The 23,391-nt window shown below is 37.2% G+C and overlaps 1 protein-coding gene across 1 annotated transcript in view; it reads left to right on the top strand.

The window, feature by feature from the left end:
- The first annotated feature begins 15,669 nt into the window (after nucleotides 1-15,669).
- Nucleotides 15,670-23,391, top strand: part of lsp1a (lymphocyte specific protein 1 a) — a 46,022-nt gene continuing 38,300 nt past the window's right edge. Inside the window, exon 1 of the mRNA XM_055222440.1 lies at nucleotides 15,670-15,848. Within this exon, the coding sequence (XP_055078415.1) occupies nucleotides 15,790-15,848 (59 nt within the window). The 5' untranslated portion in view covers nucleotides 15,670-15,789. The remainder of the gene's footprint in view (nucleotides 15,849-23,391) is intronic.

Here is a 23,391-nt window from a genome sequence, read left to right as displayed (position 1 = left end):
AACATATTATTTCACAAAAAAACAAAAACATTGATGGAATACAAAATGCAGAACTGACGTGTAACAGCAGGAAACTCGCCTAATGGGAAAATAACCGCAAGGAGGTCCCAAACTACAAGTACAAATTGACATCAATAATGCTTTAGTATATTTAGCACTCAAAGCAGCTTTACAGTTTCCTGCATTATGTATTCACTCTACACTCATTGGTAGTAAGATATTTCTATGGCCACAGCTGCCCTGGGGGAACCGACAGAAGAGAGGCTGCCAGTGTGCGCCATGACACACACACCCACACACCCACACACCCCCACCCCCACACACACACACACATCAGATTGATACAAAGACAAGGTGGGTGAAGTGTCTTGCCCATAGACACAACAATAATCAGAACTGAGCTCAGACCACCAGCACTGTAAAAAACAACACTGGTTTGCAAACGCTACTGAGCCACTGCTGCCCCTGAAGCTTTATCTCCACAAAAAATGTAAACTAACATTTCAAAGTAATGGGCTCAATACAGTACTCAATACCAATTTTAATACCAGAAGATTATTATTATTTTTTTTACAATTTGTCATTTTCAACCAAAATATCAGTACTTTCTTTTTGTTACCATGTAGTTAATCTTTTTTGTATCAATACTTGCTCAAATGAGTATCTAGTATCAATACGTGTTTTAATTACCATCTGATTTTCCAAGCCTTTGCCAGCCCTTCCCTTCCCGTCTCTTATTACCTCACATATTCCCCTTCGTGCGTCGCAGTGTTCCTCAAACGCCTTAGCTAATTTTTCCATCTCCTCAGCTCTCGTGCAAGGCTGTGGTGAGTGCTCAGACCATGACCCTACTGCTGCTGTTGTAATGTCACTTAACCTGATTATGTCCCACACCAGAGCAGAAGGGGGGGGGGGGGGGGGGACATTGTAAAAATCCGAACTGGGTCGTTACGTTTACTGCCTCTAAAAACCTCGTTAACTCGATTGGCCCACATGTTAGCACATTTAACATCACCTAGGGGCTGGTTTAGTCACGATAAGGGAACGGTTTGGTGAGTAGAGGAGCTGTGTACTCAAGTAAAATTAGCAGTACTTTAAAATAATGTTACTCAAGTAGATGTCAAAAGTAAGAAAACGCTACTCAAGTAACAGTTTGACATAAAATTTTGAAGTAAACATTCTCAGCGCTTCAAGAAACACAAATGTTCAAATAGTTTTATACGTAAAGCTGTCACTTGTTTACTTACTCACAGTGGAAAGAGTAACCAAAACCTTTACTGGTACTGGTACTTTAAGCTAAATATTACTCAATTAGAAGCACGGTGTTGGAAATCTACTGCGAAAAATTTAAAATGCAGATGTTTTGAGTGGGTTGATGGTTAACATAGCACATACTTGCACTTTTAGTAGCACTTAACAGCTAATTTAATTTTGGTAAGGCAATGATTTGGTGAGTGGAGTAGCCAAATGTGTACTCAAATAAGATTAGCAGTACTTCAAAATAATGTTATGTAAGTAGGCATCAAAAGTAGTAAAAATTTTTAAGTATTTGTAGAAAATGGTGAGTGTTTTCTCGTAACTGTTTGGATGGAAATTTGATGTATGGTTGAATTTAAATGTTATCTTCTTCATTATGCAAAGAAGCAAATAAGTAACTAAGTAAGTAAATGTAATCAATATACAAAAAATGCAGATCTGGTATTTTAAAAACGAGATAAAAATCATCGAAATCGAATCATTTCATATTGTCATAAAGCTTTTGTCACTTGTAGACTTACTCAAGAATAGGAAAGGTAACCAAAACTTTTACTCAAGTAAGAGTACTGTTATTTGAAACAAAGTATTAGAAGTGTGGTATTAGAAAACTACTCAGAGAAGAACAATTTACTACAGTTACTACTATAGTTACTACAAGTTACTGTATACTGCAAAGATTTAAAATTAAAATGCATATGTTTTGATAGATTGATGGTTTATATTTTCATAATTACTGGTTCAGTGTTGTAAAGAAATGCCTCAATATGTAGTTCAGGATTTGCATAATTGAAAACAACTTTTTCACATTAGAAACATTAATTAATTGGGTAATTCGTTTTCAGTTTTTACTTTTATCTTCCAAACCCCACCATTTGTCCTGCCCCCCTCAGAACACATTTAGTACTGGCTTGTACTGGTTTGTCCAGAAAGCATTGATCCTGTTACTGAGCGCTGACCATCTGCTTTCTATATGTTCAAATGTGGGTCAGGGAAAAACAACTCCAGCTCTCACACCTATAGGAGGAAAGGCACATGAAACTAAATGAACACGATACTTCTATGTTTAGCATTAGATTCGCAATGTACCGTAAAGTAGGGTCAATTCACGATAATGATAAGCTAGAGGTATTCTACTACTACAGGTCAAAATATTACGTGACAAATTGTTGGAAGTCTACCACCGCTAAAATATTATTAGACTACTATTACTACTACTACTACTACTACTACTACTACTACTACTACTACTACTACTACTATTACTGCTACTACTACTAGTACTATTAGTACTACTACTACTATACAACAACCTTTTTGAGATCCTAGTACTAATCCAATGAGAAAAAAAGCTGTAACTCATGCATGGTTGACTCCAGCATGCTACTACCACTACTATTACTGCTGCTGCTACTGCTACTACTACTACTGCTGCTACTACTACTGCAACTACTACTATTATTATTACTACTACAACTTTTTTGAGATCCTAGTAGTAATCCAATGAGAAAAAAAGCTGTGCCTCATGCATGGTTGACTCCAGCATGCTACTACTACTACCACCACTACCACCACTACTACTACTACTACTACTGCTGCTGCTGCTGCTGCTGCTGCTGCTGCTACTGCTACTACTACTTTTTTGACATCCTCATAGTAATCCAAAGAGAAAAAAAGTGTCCCTCATGCATGGTTGACTCCAGCATGCGACTACTACTACTACTTCTACTACTTCTACTACTTCTACTTCTACTACTACTACTACTACTACTACTACTACTACTACTACTACTACATTACATACATTACATACATACAAATACAGGCTACATCTGGTACAATCATATTTTCCTCAATTAGTATTTTGCCTGTAAACTTTGTTCAGCAAGAAAGTGAGCAGCGTACAATTGAGGAAAAAGAGTGGAGAGAGACATTCAGTAAATCATTTGTAATCACACTCACAACATTTGGCTGTAGCAGAACCATATAGGCCATAGTGTACCACTGTGTTAAACTGGTTATTGTTCCCTGCTGGTACATCAAAAACTACTTGGGACTCAGACAAATGTTTTTGTCCTCTAACAGATGGAGAATCCAGTGTCTCTGACCAACTGTCTCGTCGGCTTGTAAACATTCTTTGCAAGTCCATGTTCAAGAACTAGCTTTACTAATGAACTTGACTTAGGCTTATGGGTAATGACATGACGTCTTGCCCTTAAGACGACATCATGGACAAATTTGGGTCTTCAGTTTATCGAACATTTGTGACGGGAAGCAATGCTGGGCCTGTATTTTCAGAACAAACTGCTAGAGTTAGAGATACTTACTCCAATGAACAGTTTGAGTACAAATTGCAGAATAGAAGAACCAACCTCCACCTCGGCATAGTCCTGTCTGTCAAAATAATCTGTATTAAACTTTTTAGCAGGTTTTTTTTAATGTAAGACAAGGTGTTAAATTGTAGTATCTCAGTTTGCAGTGTGGTTATGGGCGGAGTTTAGGTGTTTAGTCTCACTTTAATGTTATCCCATAATTTAGTTGTAATGTTAATGCAGTTCTAAACCAGCTGAAGCACATATTACCTTTAAATTCCAAACTAATCTAATCCAAAATGAACATAATGGCTTAACCTCTAGGTAAGTTTTCTGGTAAATGTCTGCGACCTTCTTGTCTCTGTGTTATTGCTTTTTCTGGAATGTTCCGAAATATGGAATTCATCTTATCGAATACCGTGAAAACACGCATTCTTACTTTGTGCAGGGTCGCCTCTCCACAGTGGTGACTGACCTATAACGTATCCTGGTGGTGTCAGCTCCTTACCTCCATGAACAAGGAACACTAACTACTACACTCTCTATGGAAAAGTTACACAGAGCATCTTTAAATATTCAGTTTGACCACATCACTACTCTTCTTTGTTGATTTCCACAGGCTGTATTTATGGGCCTATTAGCTGTTATGTAGATGTTGGCTGCTCTGCTGTTAGACTTACCTCAGCCTGGAGGAATGCATCGATCCCACTCCACTCGGCATTAAAGAGACTGCATTCTGGTTCAAATACTCCAGTGGGTCCTCACACTCACAAGTCTCCTACAGCGTGATCGGATTGGACCAAAACAACTGCACAAACAGAAAGAGGTATTGTTGTCAGATGTTCATCATGTTTTGTTCTGGTGAAGCTAATTAAGGGAAACTTTGAGCTAGAGGTGAATAGATTAGCCAAAAATGTTGCTTGAGTAAGAGTATTATTACTTCAAACTAAAATAACACTTAAGTAAACGTACAAAAGTAGTGGTCCGAGTAAAATATTGAAGAAACTACTACTTAAAAGTACATAATGCAACTTTTTTGGTGGAGAGTGCACCATCTGCTTGCTTCTTGAATGTTTCACTATACGGCATTAGACTTAAAGTATAATATCTTGCTTTTTTTTTCAATTACAAGTGTTTTAATTGCACACCAATGCCATAGAAACATGCATTCTTAATGTGAGTGGGATTGCCTCTCCACAGATGTGACCAGTAACTTGGCCTGGTGTTGTCATCTGCTTGTCTCCATGGAGATAAGTAAGTTTAATGCTATACTGTAGAACAATATAGGTCATATATTGCAAAAAAAAAAAAAAAAAAAAAAAAAAATACTGTTGTGAGCTCCCTCTTCAAAAACATACCTGGAATAGTGTTTTATTTCATTCACACATGTTTGAGTAATCCTGCATTATTAGGCTGTTTACATCTCCAAAGCTGTTCCACCTTGTGATGTCACACAGTGGTAGTTTTCAAGTTAAGAGCTCCTTTTACTTTTAGTTCAGTAGAGATTGGCAATTACAGGACTGAAATCATCCAAATAATTCTAATGAAGATGTATGGAGCTTAAAAACACAGTGGAACATTTCCTGTATCACCAAATGACATCACAAGGTGGAACAGAGTGTTTTCAGTTTGAGAGAAGAACTCTGTCTAAATATGCAGGGTTTGCTTTTTAAAAATGTGTGAATGAAACAAAACACAACTCCAGGTCTGTTTGTGATGTGGAAACAACATTATATTATAGATTAGAAAAAAAGCATAATATGGGCCCTTTAAACAATGCACCAAATCCAGTCTTTTGAAAGGATAGATCGCACAAATTAGAAAAATTAAACCATATTAACCAAAGCTTTTACTCAAGTAAGAGTATTGCTACATTGTAAAATATATTACTCAAGTAGCAGTAAAAGTATGATGTATTTAAACTACCTTCAAAGAACTTCCAAGTTCATATTTTCCTGAAGAGAATGTGACAGTACAGTCCACTATTGTCTCAGACTGTAATATTTGTACTCCCCATAAGAAGAGGAACAAATCCTCCTGTAGATAGTATTATGGCCCATAAATCATTTTAATGTCTCCTCTGAGGGGTTTATCCTCAAATCCTCATTTTTCACAGCAACACCAGAACCTTTAAACAAACATGACACATTTTATAAGCCGTGGATATCAGACCATAAATCAGACCAGAAGTTTGGAAATGTACAGTAGTTATGGTGCACTTGTTTCTTTAAAGTTGTAATGTGCAATTTTTCTGATGGAGAGTTTGCTTGCCTCTTGGATATGTTATTGTTTTGCCTTGAATGTTCCACAAAACCAAAGCCAACTCTGTGGAGGCAGGCAGGGGACCGCAGTAGGCTCACTGTAACTGACTAAATAATGAAAAAAGATACGTTATTTATTGCCGTGCAGTGGAACATTTTAGGCAAAAACTAAAACATGCATACACTTATCACAGTACATTTCAAAGTAAGCTAACGATGAGGGAAAATCATTTTTAAAATAAGCTGCATAAAATAAAGTATACTATTTCAGCACTTTTATGTTTTTACACTGTCTGTGGTATTGGTAGTTTTCAGTTTCTAAAATATGATGATGTCTAGGGATGCACCGATAAGATACTTTAATTTGACATTGGTGCCAATACTGAAACATTTGCTGGTTCAGATATTGACTTCCAAATATCGGTTGAGCTAATATCCTGGTTGGGCATATAAATTGATGTAATAAGACCGTAATTTAAGTTGTTCAGTAGTTACTTGAGAGATAAATAACAGCTGCATAACATATTTTGATCAGTTCTGTCTTATTGCATTTTTGTTTAAAGGAAATAAAATGCTGCTACACTGGAATTGGTCAATATCAGGTATTGGCAGATACTTAAAGCTATAATATCAGAATTTGAAACTGAAAAAGTGGCATCACTGCATCCCCAATAAGCCAAATTTTCCTACTGATTACATTGTATTTGAAATATCCAAAAGGTAAATGCACAAATGTTGAACCTGATCATTTCTATTAGTGACTAGATCCAAGAACTTGCTGTATTATAACAGAAATCTGCATTTAAAATGATTAATTTTAGCTGCCCTCCACCTGTATTATTGGCCTGCTGAATGGTGTGATGTTATTTGAAACCCATTAGGTAGTAGTGCCTTGGTTTATGTGTAAAGGTAGGTCATTTAGAAAAAATTTAAACAGTAAAGGCCCCAGTATATTACCCTGTGGGACACCAACATCCACTTGTGTTGTTTCTGAGGTAACTCCATGTAGAGTTACCCACCTCTGACAACAACACACTGATGGATTGCAAAAGGCATGATCTGATTTTCAGAAAAAAAAAGAAAAAGAAAAAAAAAAGCACCTGCTCTTATTCATCATTATTATTACAAGCAGCGCTAGACAGGTCCCAATACTGCAAGTCTCTTATGGAGGTCAAAGGTGAAAGCATTTACCCCTCAGGCTTAGCTCTGCCCAAATAAACTAGCTAGCGGAGCCACCCACTTAATCCTGCTTCATCCTAAAACAGCACATCACAGCTTTTGAACCTTTAACTGTAGAAATGTGGACCCTGGGGCTGAGGCTGGACTGATGATTGAATGCCATTTTGATTCTTATATTAAGTATTTCTTTACTGTTATTCCTGTCAGCAGCGTTTCAGAGTCTGGCATTAAAGACCTAATAGAACAGAGTCTGCTTTAGCTCAAATATGCACTGGACTGTGGATTATGTGTGAACCAAGTCAAAACTAATACCAGTGATAGGTAGTTTTGGATGACGCACTGCTATGGGCTTATTGAATGATTGTGTTACAAAACTATGTGTAGGGTTAAGGGAGACATAATGCTAAAATGCTTTTATGAACTTCTAACGACGCTTACTGAGAATTGTCTTTCCACTGACTCATCCATGTTTGAGTAACTGCTGCTGTTTTTATTTGGGTATTTTGTCCCTAAACAAGACGTGAGCATTAATAACAGAACAATAGGGCACTTTCTTTCCCCAAGGTCACTCCCACTAGGGTTAGCAACAGGTTTGATTGACAGCGTTTCTAAGCACCCGCTCACTGCTAAAATAGGAGTGTGAGCGGGAAGGGGCGTTACTTTCTACAGCCTCACTTCAGATTGGCCCTTTGGTTGCTATGATACTCGCGCTCAGAATTTCAAATATGAACCTCAGCTCTAAATTCACCCCTATAACTGCTAGCCTTGACGAGCTTCATTTGGCTGGAGCTAAACGCTATGGGTAACGTCACACCCACTTATTTGTCTTCTTTATACAGACTGTGGGTCAAGGCTAAGAAAAATTAAATCACATCTGCAAGACACACTTATTTTTTATCCAATCAGGCGTCCAGTTTAATGAGAGCCATCTAGGAACAACTGTCTTTTACATTCCCAGACAGTTGCGTCATGCTTCAGCAGCACATAATGTTTACTAAACATAATGACTAATCAACTATTCAAGTCAACTATTATAATTCTCCCTTTGTCCAAATCGGACTCTATTTGCATTCCCGTATTCTGGATGTTACCATAATAAGAAGGCAGAGCACGTTGTGTAACTTGGTCCATTACAGACCAGACAAAAAGCATATGTATTTGTTGTGTGGTTTTGTCTATTTCCACCTTTAATAACTGACTTTCAGAGCTGTTGTTTAACACCTAAACCTTCACAAAGGTATTTTCAGAAGTGCTTGTTTCCTGCCAGCATGCAGAGTTAGGACAAGGCACTTAACATGAATACATTTTGTGTTCCAAGAATTCTTAAGAATTCTTGGAATAGATTTTAGTTTGAAATGTTTGAGTTTCATGAACAACATTCTCAGCTCTTTAGGGTCTAGGGTGGTCAATATTAAGTAAGGTGCAGGTAGGTATGGAGAATCTGATGATATTAAATAAAAGTGACCATGTGACAATCAATATTAAGTAATGCACAAAATCTGGTACTTTCAAAGGATAGACACAAAAATGAGACAAACTAAATCATATCTGAAGGATCGGTGCAAGAAACACAAATGTTAAAAATCATCAATCAATATAAAGCTTGGGTCACTTGTAAACTAACTGTGAGAAGAGTAAGCAAAACTTTTAGTAGTAAGAGTACTCTTACTTCAAAAAAAATATTACTCAGGCAAGAGTAAATGTGCATTGCTAGAAAAGTACTCATCAATAACGCTTAAGACAACTATGGGGAAACCATAATCACATGTTTGATTTTGCATATTATGTCTCACCCATTTCAATTTGAATTTTCAGTAACTACTCTTATAGCCAGATTTCAAAGTTCAGACAGTAGCTTTAACAGTGCAAACACAGCTGTGACAACTGCCTTTAGGTGTTACAGAGGTGGGCTAGCAGCACAGGGCACACACCACAGCGGGACAGGGGCTGAGATTGGGTAGGATCCTGTGGAGAGCTGATAACATACATGGTCCCTTCTGTTTGCTCTGAGCTAACCCAGCACTGATGGATGTGACTGTGCTCCATAGGGGCACACAGAGGAGATAAGAGGCCAAGGACAATACCCGTTTCCATGGGAGTTTCTGGACGCCATTGTCACCACATCAACCTGTAGCAATGAGTGTCCGCAGTGCATCAGCTGGGACCCTTCTGTGCATCTTGAGATAAGCTTACGGCCAGGTCAGGACTCAGGAGTACCTAGCTGGAGGACTGGATGTTTCAGATGGGGAAAAATGAGAGTGGCATGTTACATTTTGAGATGAGAAAGAAGTTGTGCATGTGGATATCAGTGGTGTGCAGAAGAGTTTGTGACAGGTATTATGAGATCTTACATTACTTCTGAGGTATTGGTAAATGGTAGATAGTCACTTTTTATAGTGCTTTTACACCCTCTAGGCACTCAAAGCACTTTACATCAAGGAACCACTCACCCATTTACACACACATTCATACACCGGTGTTCACTGACAGTAGGGTTTTTTTTATGTTGAGAGCAGGATTTGAACCAACAGTGGACAAAACACGCTACCAATAAATATGCATTGGATTTATATAGCACATTTGCAAGACACTCAAGTGGTTTACGGTGGATTATGCATTCACTCCACATTTGGTAGTGTTACGGTAGAAGACTCACACTAGGCATTGTGGGTGAAGTGTCTTGCCTAAGGACACAACAACAGTTTCCACTAGAGCCACTTCAGTCTCACTGTGTTCACCTGGTATTCTCAGTAGTGTCCCATTCAAGTAGTAACCAGACACAACCCCGCTTAGCTTCCAAGATCTGACAGAATCTGGCATTGACAAACAGGTATGGCCACAGGTGGAGTATTCTGAATGGAAGTAACTTTAACTCATTGTCACATGTAGAACATCTGCAGCTGGAGGTACAGTACGTTAGCTGAACCAGAACAAACTAAGGTCAGTGTGTAAGGTCACAAACGAGTTATGGCCTCTGAGGCAGTGGGGCAGAGGGGAGACAGAAGGGAGGAGAGACAGCCCCAGGACAGGTCTGCTCAGGCCTTTTTCTAAATCATAGTTAGCCATTAACCTGGGGAAGTGTGGGAATAAGGAAACATCACTATAACCAGTTAAGATTAGCAGATAAGATAAGAGTGTATTTATTATATTCAAAACACACATAAAAAGATATTTCAATTGTTAAGGCGAAAGGAATAAACACCAAAAAGTGAAAGTGCATGTGCAATAAAAACACAATAAAACATTATACTTTTATGGCCCCTCATGGAACTAATAATTATTGCATAGTGTTTTATATAAGGCCCGGTTTGTGGTGTGGCTCGCCCTGCTACTCCTCTGCTTCCTTGGGCTATAACAGATGCTATATCATGTGAAAATTGTCATGGGGATGATCCAAAAAGTATAAAGTTTTTTTGTGTGGTTTGTTTTTTCAGTATCTCCTTTATTTGACTGTATTTTTGTATGTATTTTTTTAATCGATATTAAGTGACCTAAGCTAACCTTCCCAAACAAGAACCTCATGACCCATCAAAGAGGTTGATTTTGGTGAACTTCCAGTAGTCTGGTCCAGTTCAAATGAAATGTGATTATTAAAAAGACCAAAGAAATCCAAACAGGAAGAGCGCCACAGAATAAAATAGCCACATTTAGGAGAGCTGAGATATCTGTGAGACCGGAAAAATGATAATTGTTGAAATAAAACAAAACATTGAAAAAATTGAAATGTTCCAGACGTTTGATACAGTCACATGTCCAGAAAATAACAAGATGCAATGTTATGTTTGTTAAATCGTTTGTTTTTGTAATGACTGAAGAAGTTTTGCTAAAAAAACAAAGAATTAGGACAAAATTATCTTTGCTGATGAATAAGAAGAAGGAACAGCATCCAAGCTCCAATGTAACAATTAGCATTTGAGTTATTTCTTTGAGTCAGCCCCATATCAGACCAGATACAAACTCTAAAGAAACACACTGAAGGACTGAAATTGGGTTTAATCACACAAGCTGACTAAAAGTATAATGGATTCAACCTCAGACCAGTGCACATTGTGTCCATTGGCAAGACACTTCACCCATGTTGCCTATATGAATGTGGTGAATGTGTGAATGATGGAGGTCAGAGGGGCCGATGGCACAGAATGGCAGCCTCAGTTCCACACCATTCTACCTCAGGGCAGCTGCGGCCAGGCGTGGAGTGAATGAAATAATGCAAACAAGCGCTTCATAAATCCAGTTGACGATTGTCATTATAGATTTGTTTAACTATGTGCGTTCATACACATAATTGGGAACTATACATATGGCTGAAATATTTTTATTCTGCACTCTTCTCTTTAAATGTTAATGTTATGATGATTATTTTTTTATTATTTATGTTTTGATTTGTTGCCTTTCTTCTTCTGTAAGGCACTTTGAATTACTTTGTGTACGAATTGTGCTATACGAAAAAACTAAAACTGTCCTGTAATATATGTACGACATCATCACTTTTTAGAAACTGAAACCGCCAATAGTTGTCTATATGTCTATGACTCAGACTGACGTGTAAAGCAGGCTTATACATTTGCATGACAATATATTGAGTAAACATCCTAAAACAAATATAAAGCATTTTGGTTAAGACTATTTTTAAACAAAATTTTAAAAAATCCACTCAATGTCCACATATGTAACCTACGTCTTCTGTTAAGTATGTGTCGTAAAGCCTCCACAGGTCTCGGCTGGACTCCTGTCTAAGTACTTGTTTGTTTTACACACTCTACACACACTCTAGTCCTGAGGTTGTGTTCAGGTCACCGGCATTCTTTGTTAAAAAAAAACACACATGGGGTTTTTACAAGGCCCTCTGAAGGCTTTTGGTGGGACAGTGTATTGGTATGACGATGGGGGGCTGGGTTAGCTCGTACACTTCCCAGAATGCACCCCTTTTGTTCGATGTCCCGTAGAGCGACACTTATCAACAGAGCGGGACAATTGTGAGGGCTAGGTTTCCATAGCGACCGGGGCATAGTAAATACAAAAACAAGGGGGTACCAAAAGCCATAGTATGACGACAGATTTTTTAGCGCTTTATAGTAATGGTATGTTGTATTTAGTTTATTTACATTGTATATATAGTTAACAAGCGGTTTAAAATGTTGATACTGTCTTAAACTGTCTTATTCAAATATAAGAGGCAGACCAATAATGTGGAAAGTATTGAGTTGATGGAATTTCTTAGCAACATGATACTAATAACTGTTGTTTTATTGCTTGTAAAGTGCAATTATTACTATACTATGAGATTTCCAGCTAATATTTTTATGAAGAAGCAGTGGGGACATAGTTTAAGGCTTTAAATCAAATCTCAAATATGTTTTAAAATATTTATTCATAACACGCTGTAAAACATTAGTGTGGTCAAAATGGCATGGTAACATATTTTGAAGTTTGATATTTTGCTCAAGTAAATGCAGACAATAAACGATAATATTGAAACTAATTTATGCCACTGACGCAACAACCCAAGAGCAGATTTAAACCACAAAAACTATTCTAAATGTCCATTAAATAAACAGCAGAAACAATGAAACACTTAAGCATCTGTAATGAGTCATAGAAGTTATTAATTCAACCTTTTTTGGCTTAAATCTTATCATATAGCCAAAAGATAACCAAAAATATTCCAGTTGTGCAAAGAAAATGTACACATGTTAAATATTGACCCCCAAAAAATATTGTTCCAGCGATGAATCAATGTAGTAATTCTCGTGACAGGCCTAGATACTTTTTTACTTTTACTTCACTAAATTAGCAGTATCTGTACTTTCTACTCCACTACATTTTTTTAACTGAACTGAAAAGTAAAAGTATTTTTTATTATAGTTTGAGACCGAAAAGGCTGAGGCTTTATTTTTAACACGTTCATACTTTGAGCAAACAAAAATATGCAAATAAAAACAGCTACAAAAAAACTAGTGATTCAGTTGTTTGTGTTGAACAAAATTCAGCACAAATGTTTATCTAAATCGCTACATTTGAAGCTTTATGATCTCAAAATCAGAGTGGAATACTTTTAGTTTTTACTCTTTAAGTACATTTTTAAACTTAACTTTTATGCAAGCAGATTTTTTCTATGCGATACTTTCAATTTTCACAAAACAGAGTACTTCTTCCACCACTGGATACAGGTAAGGTGGGTGAAGTGCCATGTCCAAGGATAGTGTAAGAATATTCATTTCACCAAAACACAGGCAACATATAATTATATTTAAGATTATACTAAACATCTTGCCAAGTTCAAGTTTTGTTTTTTTTTCCCCCCTTAATTTTACTTCCTGGTTGGACTGGGCAGCAGATGTGACATATGTAGAGGTAATTCTACAACTGTAACTTAGCAACCGTGATGTTAACAAAGGCTTGAAATTATAATTACACACTGGATGGAATTTTCCATGTTGAGGACATAGGTGGAGGTATTCCATTTTAGAATTTACTGCCACGACTTTCCTTCTCAACATTTTTCCCACAAAGTGCCCCTTGACAGCTGTAAAACTATGATAAACATCAACCACAGGTCATCCCACCAAACCAAGTGAAAATTTGAAAAACATGAAAATCTATTTATCTGTCTGTCTACATCTCCAAAGCTCAAAAAATGCTGTTACACCTTGTGACGTCATGCAGTGGTAGTTTTGAAGTTAACAGCTACGTTATATCTTTACAGTAGCCCCTTGTTTATCGCGAGGGTTACGTGCTAAAAATAACCCGCAACAAGCGAAATCCGCAAAGTAGTCAGCTTTATTTTTTTACAATTAGAGAAAACTTGCAAACATACAGCACTTCAGAGTCACACTGCGATCAAACATTTATGTAAATTTGACAAGTTGAACACATTCTGTACTGTACAGGAGACATGGCACGAAGGAGATTGATTGGCAATGGTCTACAGTCCCTTAGCCAATCAGGACGCAGGACACAATGCACGTTCATACACTGTAAAAAGAATGCAAAATTGAAACACCGAGACAGCGAAAGTGAGTGATATAGTGAGGGACAACTGTAGTTCAGTATTGGCAAGTCCAGAGCTGAAATGATCAAAAAATGATTCTAGTGAAGGTGTGTGGAGCTTAAAAACACAGTGGAGCACTTCTTGTAGTACCACATGACATCACAAAGTGGAACAGAGTGTTTTTAGTTTAAGAACTCAGCGTAAATACGTGTGCTATTTTAAACATGTGTGAATGAAACAGAACTCTATATGCTATATTTTGGATGAGAAAGTAACATTATAACATAGCTAAAAAAATAGTGTAATATGGGCCCTTTAAACCACACATCTCTAAACACTTAGCCACTACAATGTAAATAAAAATCACTTATCGCAGGTAATCAGTAGTAAAAAGCTTGTTGTCAGTTTCACAGCATGGCATGACATTATCTGACAGCATTACAAAAAGGGGCAGGGGGCTGTTTTAGACTAAACCTAAGGGCTATTGACCAAACCTGATCTGCCTCCAGGGGTCAAAGCTCCAGAGAAAGAACACTGTAACTGACTACTTCACTAGGTATTCACAATAGGGTTAGATAGTTGCTAAGTACTCATTTGAACAACTAGCAATACTGAAAGAATACACATACAAATTTGACCTTTCTTTGAAGATTTTAGAGCTTATATAGTGTTGAACAGCCTTGGTCTATAAAAGAACTAGCATCAGACCGCTGATCTATGTTATAATGTTGTTTCCTCATCCAAAACATACCTGGAGTTGTGTTTTGTTTCATTTACACCCTCCAAACACTTCATATTTAGGAGTTATTCTCTCAAACACTCTGTCCCACCTTGTGATGTCATGCGGTAACACAGAAAACGCTCAACTGTGTGTTTAAACTCCATACACCTTCACTAGAATCATTTGGATAATTTCAGCCCTGGAACTGTCGATCTCTATTGAACATAAGGTAAAAGGCAGATGCTAACTTGAAAACTGCGGCTTCATGACATGACAAGGTGGAACAGAGTATTTTGACCTATGAAGATGTAGACGAAAAACAAAAGACGAAAGACGAGGAAACGAACAGAACAGAACACAACTCCAGATATGTTGTTGAGGAGGTAACAACATTATAACGTGGCTTAAAGAGTGGATTTTTTTTTGCGTAATATAGGACCTTTAATAAAGCATGAACTATTAACTATTATACTATTGTAGTTGCCACAAAATACACAGGTAAGTTCACATTTTTGCACGAGCTAAGTTAATTAAAAATACTACCCTGAAATAAAACCTTATCATATTGTATAAACAGTCTAATCTGGAGCTGTTTTGCACTTTCTATCTCCCTGTATTGACATAACATACTTAACACTACTGCTCCATGTTGCTAATCTGCTTGGGAGATTAACATGTCTTTGTACTGAGCGGCAGAGGAGTTTTCCCCTTTTTTTCCTTCCCTTCTTGTTTGAGGAGGGGTATCTTATTTCATCCCCCTCTTCATGAAGACCACATGACTCGAAAAGTAAAAAAAAAAAAAAACTTGAAAAAGAGGAGGGATTTCTGAGATAGCTCTTCAATGAAAACCACATGGAGGAGAGAGAAGGAACGGGATGGGAGGGGGGTGATTCAAAACCCAACCTCCCGTAGAGAAAAAGGGGGAGTGAACCAAAGCAATAGTGACATTCCCGACAAGCACTGCAACACAAAAGACCAGGACAGCGAACTATCTGGCACGTTTTTGAGGATACAACCGAGGACACCGAGTTGCTTTGCTATCGAGCAAACTAACTGACCAAAAGTGCCAAGATGTCCCAAGCGTTAGTGAGAAGAAATTCCAGCAAAGTGGGGCTGCAGAATCTGATGAAGTAGGTGCACTGTTTTCTATTTGTTTTGATGTATTGTGAATGTTTAAATAGTGGTACTACATATACCTCAAAATATGGAAAAGTACACAGATGGTGGTGATATAAGGACAAGGTATGATTCACGTCTGATTAATAAAGAGTTAAAGTGACACACATTGATTTCAATTTACTGTTTAATTATACTTATGGTATATTATTTTAAAGTAACATTTGAGTAGCTTTATCTATGTGTACTACCTGGTTGAATACTTGTTTAATTCTTGTTTAGACCTGGCTTAAACCTAACTTTTGGTTATGGTTATTTATTTTATTTTTTTACTTTTTGACTTAGATTTTTTATCATTTTTAATGTATATTTTGTACTAGAATGTATACATATATCTGCATTCCTCATCATGATCACTACAAAAACATAAATTAAATATATTTTCAAATAGGGCAAAATTGGTTATTATAAGTTCACTCTACTAACTATTTTTTTTATTTCTTCTATCTCTGACATATACCAAAGTGATACAAATGTGAACTAACTGAACTCAAGTTAATCCCTCAGTGTTTGGGTTCTCTAACTTTACTTAGTGTTAATATGTAAACAGACAAATGGTTTCTCTGACATTTTGCTGGGGGTTAGAAAAAGTATGAGGCCTTATTAGCACTGTAGCACTGAAGGAGGTAACCAGGATTAATGCCACTGTTTTGGGTCATTTGAGGTTTTGGGACAGATTTGGTCTCGATTAGAAAGGACTTAATTCCATCATTAATTAAGAATAAAAGCATTCACAGTACCTTTGGTTCTATAATCTCTATTGTTGCTGTAGAAGATGATGTCAAACTCCAGTTGTATCTGGTTCTCAAACTGTGGTGCAAGTACCATTTAAGACCTGGTTACGTCCAGATTTGATGCATTATTCCTGATGTAGACTTGGTTTAGTCCTGGTTTATAACTGGTTTAAGATCTGGTTTAGACTAATCTGATTTACAGTTTCTCATCCTGGTTCAGTCCTATATTTTAGGTTTGTGTTATACTGGGATTGATTCTGGTCCTGGCTCATTTTTTTATTTTTTTATTTTTTTTTTATACTTGTTTAAGATTTGTTTTGTTTTGATTGAATTATTTTTATTTTTATTTTTATTTATGGCATGGAAAATAAACCAAATAACTTAAAATTTCTTTCTAATTTCCTGATTTTGGACTTGGTTTTGTCATGCCTTATATCTGCTTAGGCGCTGGCTTAGTCTGGTTTTGACCCAGTCCTGGTTCTGTCCCGGTTCAGCCCTGGATTAATCCTGGCTGCAGATATAGTTATATGAAATACAGGTCTCTTGTGAAGCTTAAACATTGATTTTCAAAGCAGCAGTTATACTTTGGCTTGGGGGCTCCTCTTAGGCCCAGGGAGGAAATGGTGTCATGACCCCTGCCCAAGGTCTGAGGGGGTCTGGAGTGGGCTTTTGTTCTGTGGCTGTCTGTATGTCCTGTCCCCACTATCTGTTCTAAAGCTTGTATCAGTGCTGGACATAGTTTTCTACTGTGTGTAATACATGCAAGATGTCTGTGTGCTTTGAAAAGGGCTGTGAAATCAAATAAGCCTCTGGTATGTACACAATGGACTTATCAAAAAGGCTTCACTTGACCTTCTGTGTAGATGTGTCAGAGTACACACACTGATACATAGTACATAATGGAAAAACAATATGATAGCAAACTGCAATTATTCACAGCAAAAGGCCCTGAGCATGGCAGGATAGGCCTTTAACTGGGCTCAGAAATCCGCTGCTAATTAGGTTCCATGTGTCAATGGGGCATTACTGGTTAAATAATGAATAAATAAATAAACAAATAAGTAAATAAACATCATGAGTGCTAGCTTGATTGGCTATTAGTTATGTCAGTGTACAAATGCAAACTTAAAATATAGCCTATATGAAAGATAAAAAGCAGCTGACTATTTCATGCAAGCTAGATAAAAGTTAAAAAGCCAGAGTTACAGGTTAGATCTGCGGAGAGGCTGGGCTTGCATGTGTTTTTCACCTGTAATTAAATAAATGCTAGATTTTGATGCCATGCTGTGGAACGTTCTAGGTGAAGCAATAACATCTCCATGGGGACAAGCAGATGACATAACCCCACCAGAAAAGTTGCACAGTGCACCTTTAACTGAATTTATACAAGTGTAACTGATGATTAAACAGTTGACAGACAGTTGCATAACCTATCTTGATGCCACCGTGTCTGCGTCTGCTTTGTAACCGGTGACTTGTTGATTAGTCCAAACACATATGGACTTGTCATTCCCTGATACGTAAACCTATGGGTGACTCGCGGTGAGTTATGTGACAGATAACAGCTGGGAGAGGCACGTCCTGCTCTGATTCAGTCCACTCAGCAGATGGCACCAGCCCGAGGGAAAGCATGACATCACTCCACAAACACTACATGATGTCGAGACACTGCTCAAAGCCATCACAAATGCTCTTTCGCTCAGTGCTGGGAAATACTGCAATTGTGTCACTGATTATGAGTAGTTATTGGATTGTGAGATTTGTAGCTGTGTAATCTGTGTTAACAACCTAGCAGAAAGTTTGTGCAGTCCCTCAGTCATCCAGGCATGATTCATAGTCAAAGACAAACAAAAATGTGTCAACTGGGCAAAAAGTTGTAGGAGTGAAGACTTTTTGTTGCTCCGCTTTTCAGTTCTGGTCAGATTACTGCTGGACACCTAGCAGAAACTATTACAATTCAGTGATTTGTATTATAGCTGGGCCATATCATATTGGTCTTTTGTATCAAGTAGGGTTGTCGAAAATCAGATGCTAATTGATAGTAAAGCTAGTATTGAAACGAACTTTGAGTAGGTATCAATACTAAAAATGTAACATTCACAGAACAAAAATTAGCCTTTCCTGAATAGCTTTAGAGCAGCAAGTCTGGTTGAAGCTGGGCCGCATCCACAGGTATTCCACAAAAAAAGCTTTGTTGAAATCTTCTCAAAAGTCATCGCTGTTTTCAACATACATGAGAAAATATGCCAATTCTTGTGGATTTTATGGATATACATTGTTATTTGTTGAATCTTTTGTGACGGGAGTACACGGCGCGAGGGACACGTGTGTTTGGGGTTTACCGATTTGGCAGAACCTTCTACACGAAACACGGTAATGCCACACTAACATTAAACTTTCATATTGTCCTATATTGGCTCCCGGGCCGCGAGTTTGAGACTCCTGTTTTAGAGTGATCTTGAGCGGGATCAGAACAAGTACAAGGCCACATAGACAAATATACGCCCATGGACCACTATGGAATGTACCTGGACGATTGAGGGGATACACAGATATAAGGCTACATGGTAAGATAAAAGAAAGTCCTATTATTTAATGCTGAAAATCACATTCTATTGCGCAAAAAAAGAGTGTTTTTTATTATCATTGTAGTACTGAGTATTGAGTCTATTCCGAGTCTCAAGTCAATCTTCTTAGTATCGGAATCAAGTTTGAAATTTTTATATCATGAAAACACTAGTGTCAATGTGTATATAACTACAGACGCAATATGGAATTTGAATACCATAACTATATGACATAATGTCTACATAATCCCTCAGTCATACAGGTCTAATCCATAGCAAAAGACAAAATTTAAGCCTGTCAACTGGACAAATCGTTGTAGGAGTGAAAATATGTGACATACCTATCTTAAAGGGCCAGTATCTAAGTTTTCACTCAGGAAAATTCATTTGCTGATTAAAGCCTGTTCACTCAGTGCTGGGAAATACTGCAGTTGTGTCACAAATTATGAGTAATTATGGAGACATTACTACTAGGGATGGACATGTAATCTAATCAGAGACATTGTTGGATGAAAACCATATGGAAACAACTGCCATGTGACTATCCCAGGCAGTTGTTTCTCAGTCACGGTTCAACATCAGAGTGATCTATAATCTGCTACCATAAGTACAAAAAAGCCCCAAGGTATTTTAATATTAAGATACTGTTATCTCAACAAACTGACTTTATTCCACTGATTAAACCTGAGCCAGAAAAATGTGGGTTTTTTTTGGCTTCAGACACATTTTCCAACAATTATTATAAAATTGAACTCAATTTTGTCATTAATGTTACATAAGACTTCATCTCTATAACAGACGCTTCCATCATTTTTAAATCATTCAAGATTACTTCATTGTAGGGTTGTCAAAAGTATCAAAAATCTGATACTAATCGATACTAAAACTAGTTGAAATTGAGTTTGATCGTGACAACACTACGTCATTGTTTGGTTTTTAATTAAGTCCGATTACCCAAACCAGTTCTGGCAAATTAGCAGGCTTCTAACCGGCTTTTAAACTTCACTTATTTGTTCCCAGCTGTTTTACACATGGCCTTTGCTAATTAAAAACAGACTTAATACTACATTCACACTGGTTTTAACACACTATAGACTTTTACTATGGCTTTTGGCAGAGGTGGATGGTGCTCAGTTGCATTTACTCAGTTACATTCACTTGAGTCAGTTTTTAAAGGAATTGTACTTTTCACAGTACTTTCCTAGCAGCATACTTTTACTCTTACTTACCTGTATTTTCATGGAAGTAGTTGTGTAAACATTTTGGTGACTCTACAAGTGACAAAAGCTATATGAAGACAATATGAAATTATTTGAACATTTGTGCTTCTTGCCCTGCTCCCTCAGATGATTTAGTTTTTCTAATTTTTGTGTCCATCCTTTGAAAATACCAGATTTTGTGCATTCAAATTACATCAACTTCAAATTATACATCAGATTTTACTTCAGTTACTCTTTTACGTTACTCTTACTTGTGTAGTAGTTTTCCCAAATACTTTTTACTCCAGTGATTTCTTGGACCACTTTTTGTGCTTCTACCTGAGTAATATTATTTTGAAGTAACGTTACTTTTACTTGAGTACAATATTTGCCTCCTCTACCTTTCGGTGACATAAGACAAATGAGAAACTGTAGTTTTCTTAAAGACGTCAGCACTTTAAAGACACATTCCTTTTCGTATTATTAGTGGGCAATTAGATCACAATAAAAGGCTTACAAAGTGTTCCCTCACTTCCCTTGAATCTTGGCTGTGAACGTAATCCAAACAGCTCCTAAATGCACTCAACAATAAGGGTGTTGTGCCAGATATTGTTGCTAAGGTAACGCATGATGTCACTGTAATACCTGCTAAAAGTGGCAAACAGTGGAGTGTGAATTCAGTCCTCAGACAACTTTGCTCTAAAGAATTGACAAAGTACCATGGATTCTTATTGCTTTGCTTAGAATGTCCCACTGTACTGCATTAAATATATGTCCATAAGTCTACGGTGGGGAGAGGGTGGCACCACTAGGGCAAGTTACAGGTCAGATCTATGGAGATGCAAGCCTGCACACAGCAAGAATGCAAGTTTTAAATGTTTTTTTTTTTTTTTTTTTTTTTTCCAGTAATAAAAAATGTAATATATGCATGATTGATTTATTGCCGAAAATCAGATGAGGACTCCCCCCCATCAGAAAAGTTACATAGTGCACCTTTAAGTTGAATATGCTAATGGACACATGTAATTGTTATTATTTTGACAAATTCAAATAAGAATCACATCACAAGGTAAAGACTATGTGATGAAGTATGTGAAGTATAGATAACGAGAATGTTGAGCACTCGAGCCCAAATACAATAGGATTACTTAAACATGCATGAATCAAAATCAGAGCTGGATCTTCCTATACATGGACTTGTTGTGTAGAACCCCGCAGCTGTGAGAGGCACCGCCCTTCGAGTACCAGTAGTTTTATCATTCATGTCTGTCTGCCAATCTACATGTAGTTACAATAAATGTGGTTTGCTCCTCTGCGAAAATATCACTTTCTAATTGGTAAATGGGTTGTAGTGGCACTCAAATGGCCTCCAAGCCAAATTTTGTGGTTAGATCCAGCTCTGATCAAAAGACAGCTTTGACTAACATGGTTAATAAAAGCTGATTATGCATAATAGATGAGCCTCCAACAGTGTGGCTGATCCATCCAGCAGGCACACACACACACACCCAAACACACACACACACACACAGACACACATCCCGTATACCTGCTTCAAAACATGTCCTCATCACTGTGACCTTTGACCCCTGGATCTCCCCCACATGAGGAGCTCTCCTCACTGTTTATGATAGGGCCAGATAAGGGGCGAGCTCAGGAATGCTTCAGGAGAATGGGAGGGGGGAGGAGCCTAGACCCTCCCCAGGACGGCTGCATTAAAAACACTGAGAGGGAAAGTCAACATATGAGGTATCCTGTTCCAAGATGGTTTTGCACAAATTTCGATGAAAAGTGATACAGGACATGGTTTGAAATAGTGGCCAGTAAATGTCATGTAAACAGTTAAATTGCATACGGGTAATCTGATTTCTTTCTGATTGTTCACACTTGTGCAGGTTTTGAAAAGAAAAATTATATGAAAAATGTATCTGTTTTGCTTCATTCGTAGATAGGGTTGTGAAAAATATCAAAAGTCACATTCACAGGACAGAAATGAACCTTTCCTGAATAGTTTTAAAATGATCTGGAGCTGTATCAGAACAAGTATAAGACACATAGGCTAATATACGCAGATGGACCACTATGGAATATACATGAACAACTGAGGGACTACACAGATATAAGGCCACGTGGTAATATAAAAGAAAGTCCTATTATTTAATGTTGAAAATGACATTCAGTTGTCTAAAGAAAGAGTATTGTTTTTGGTCTTTGTGGTATCGGTATTGAGTATTGAGTATATATTCCTTAGGCCTATCACTATATAGTGCTTGAGGAACTGTCCCTATACATAATTTATTCCAAGTGTCATGACAGAAAATACTAAGGCTATGGCAAACAACTTACAATGCACGCTATAGTTCTTATAATGTATGTATTCCTTAAATTTTTACAAAAGATTAATTGAAATTCTCATCCACATTGCATTCAAACTGCACCAACATCTGGTTTCTTCATCAAATTAAAATATGTACAATATACGTTATACTCCAGCTGGGTAGATGCGTGGCTATAGGTCTGGAGAAGGGTCTATTGAGAGTACCCACTGCTCCTGAAATCTCACCCCAGTAGCATTTAGAGTTGTTAAACGTATGAAAAATCAGATACTAATCGATAATAAAACTAGTATCGAAATTAGATGCAAAAAAAATCACATTAACAGGACAAAATTTGAGCTTTCCTGTTTATCATTTTGAACTTTATCAGGACTAGTATAAGATCACACAGTAACATAAAGAAAGTACTATTTTCTTCATTGAGTATCAAAATCATCTTGAAATTTTTACATCATGACGACACTAGCAGTGTTACAGAATGATTTAACAGCAGTGAAGAAATGTTCCTATGAGGGTTATAAAATCTACCTTAACATCTGGAAGCAAAACCAATTGGGTCATTTTCAAAACACGCAATTAAGGACTATCTGGTATTCCATCATTGCTGTTTTTAGATCAAACAGAATCAAACTGTGATTATACTTTTGAAAGAACAGTCACC

This window comes from Periophthalmus magnuspinnatus, chromosome 6 (genome assembly GCF_009829125.3).
Source record: "Periophthalmus magnuspinnatus isolate fPerMag1 chromosome 6, fPerMag1.2.pri, whole genome shotgun sequence".
In the NCBI taxonomy this organism is placed as follows: Eukaryota; Metazoa; Chordata; class Actinopteri; order Gobiiformes; family Gobiidae; genus Periophthalmus; species Periophthalmus magnuspinnatus.
The sequence above is the reverse complement of the archived record's forward strand: the minus strand, read 5'-3'. Positions and strand labels throughout refer to the sequence as shown.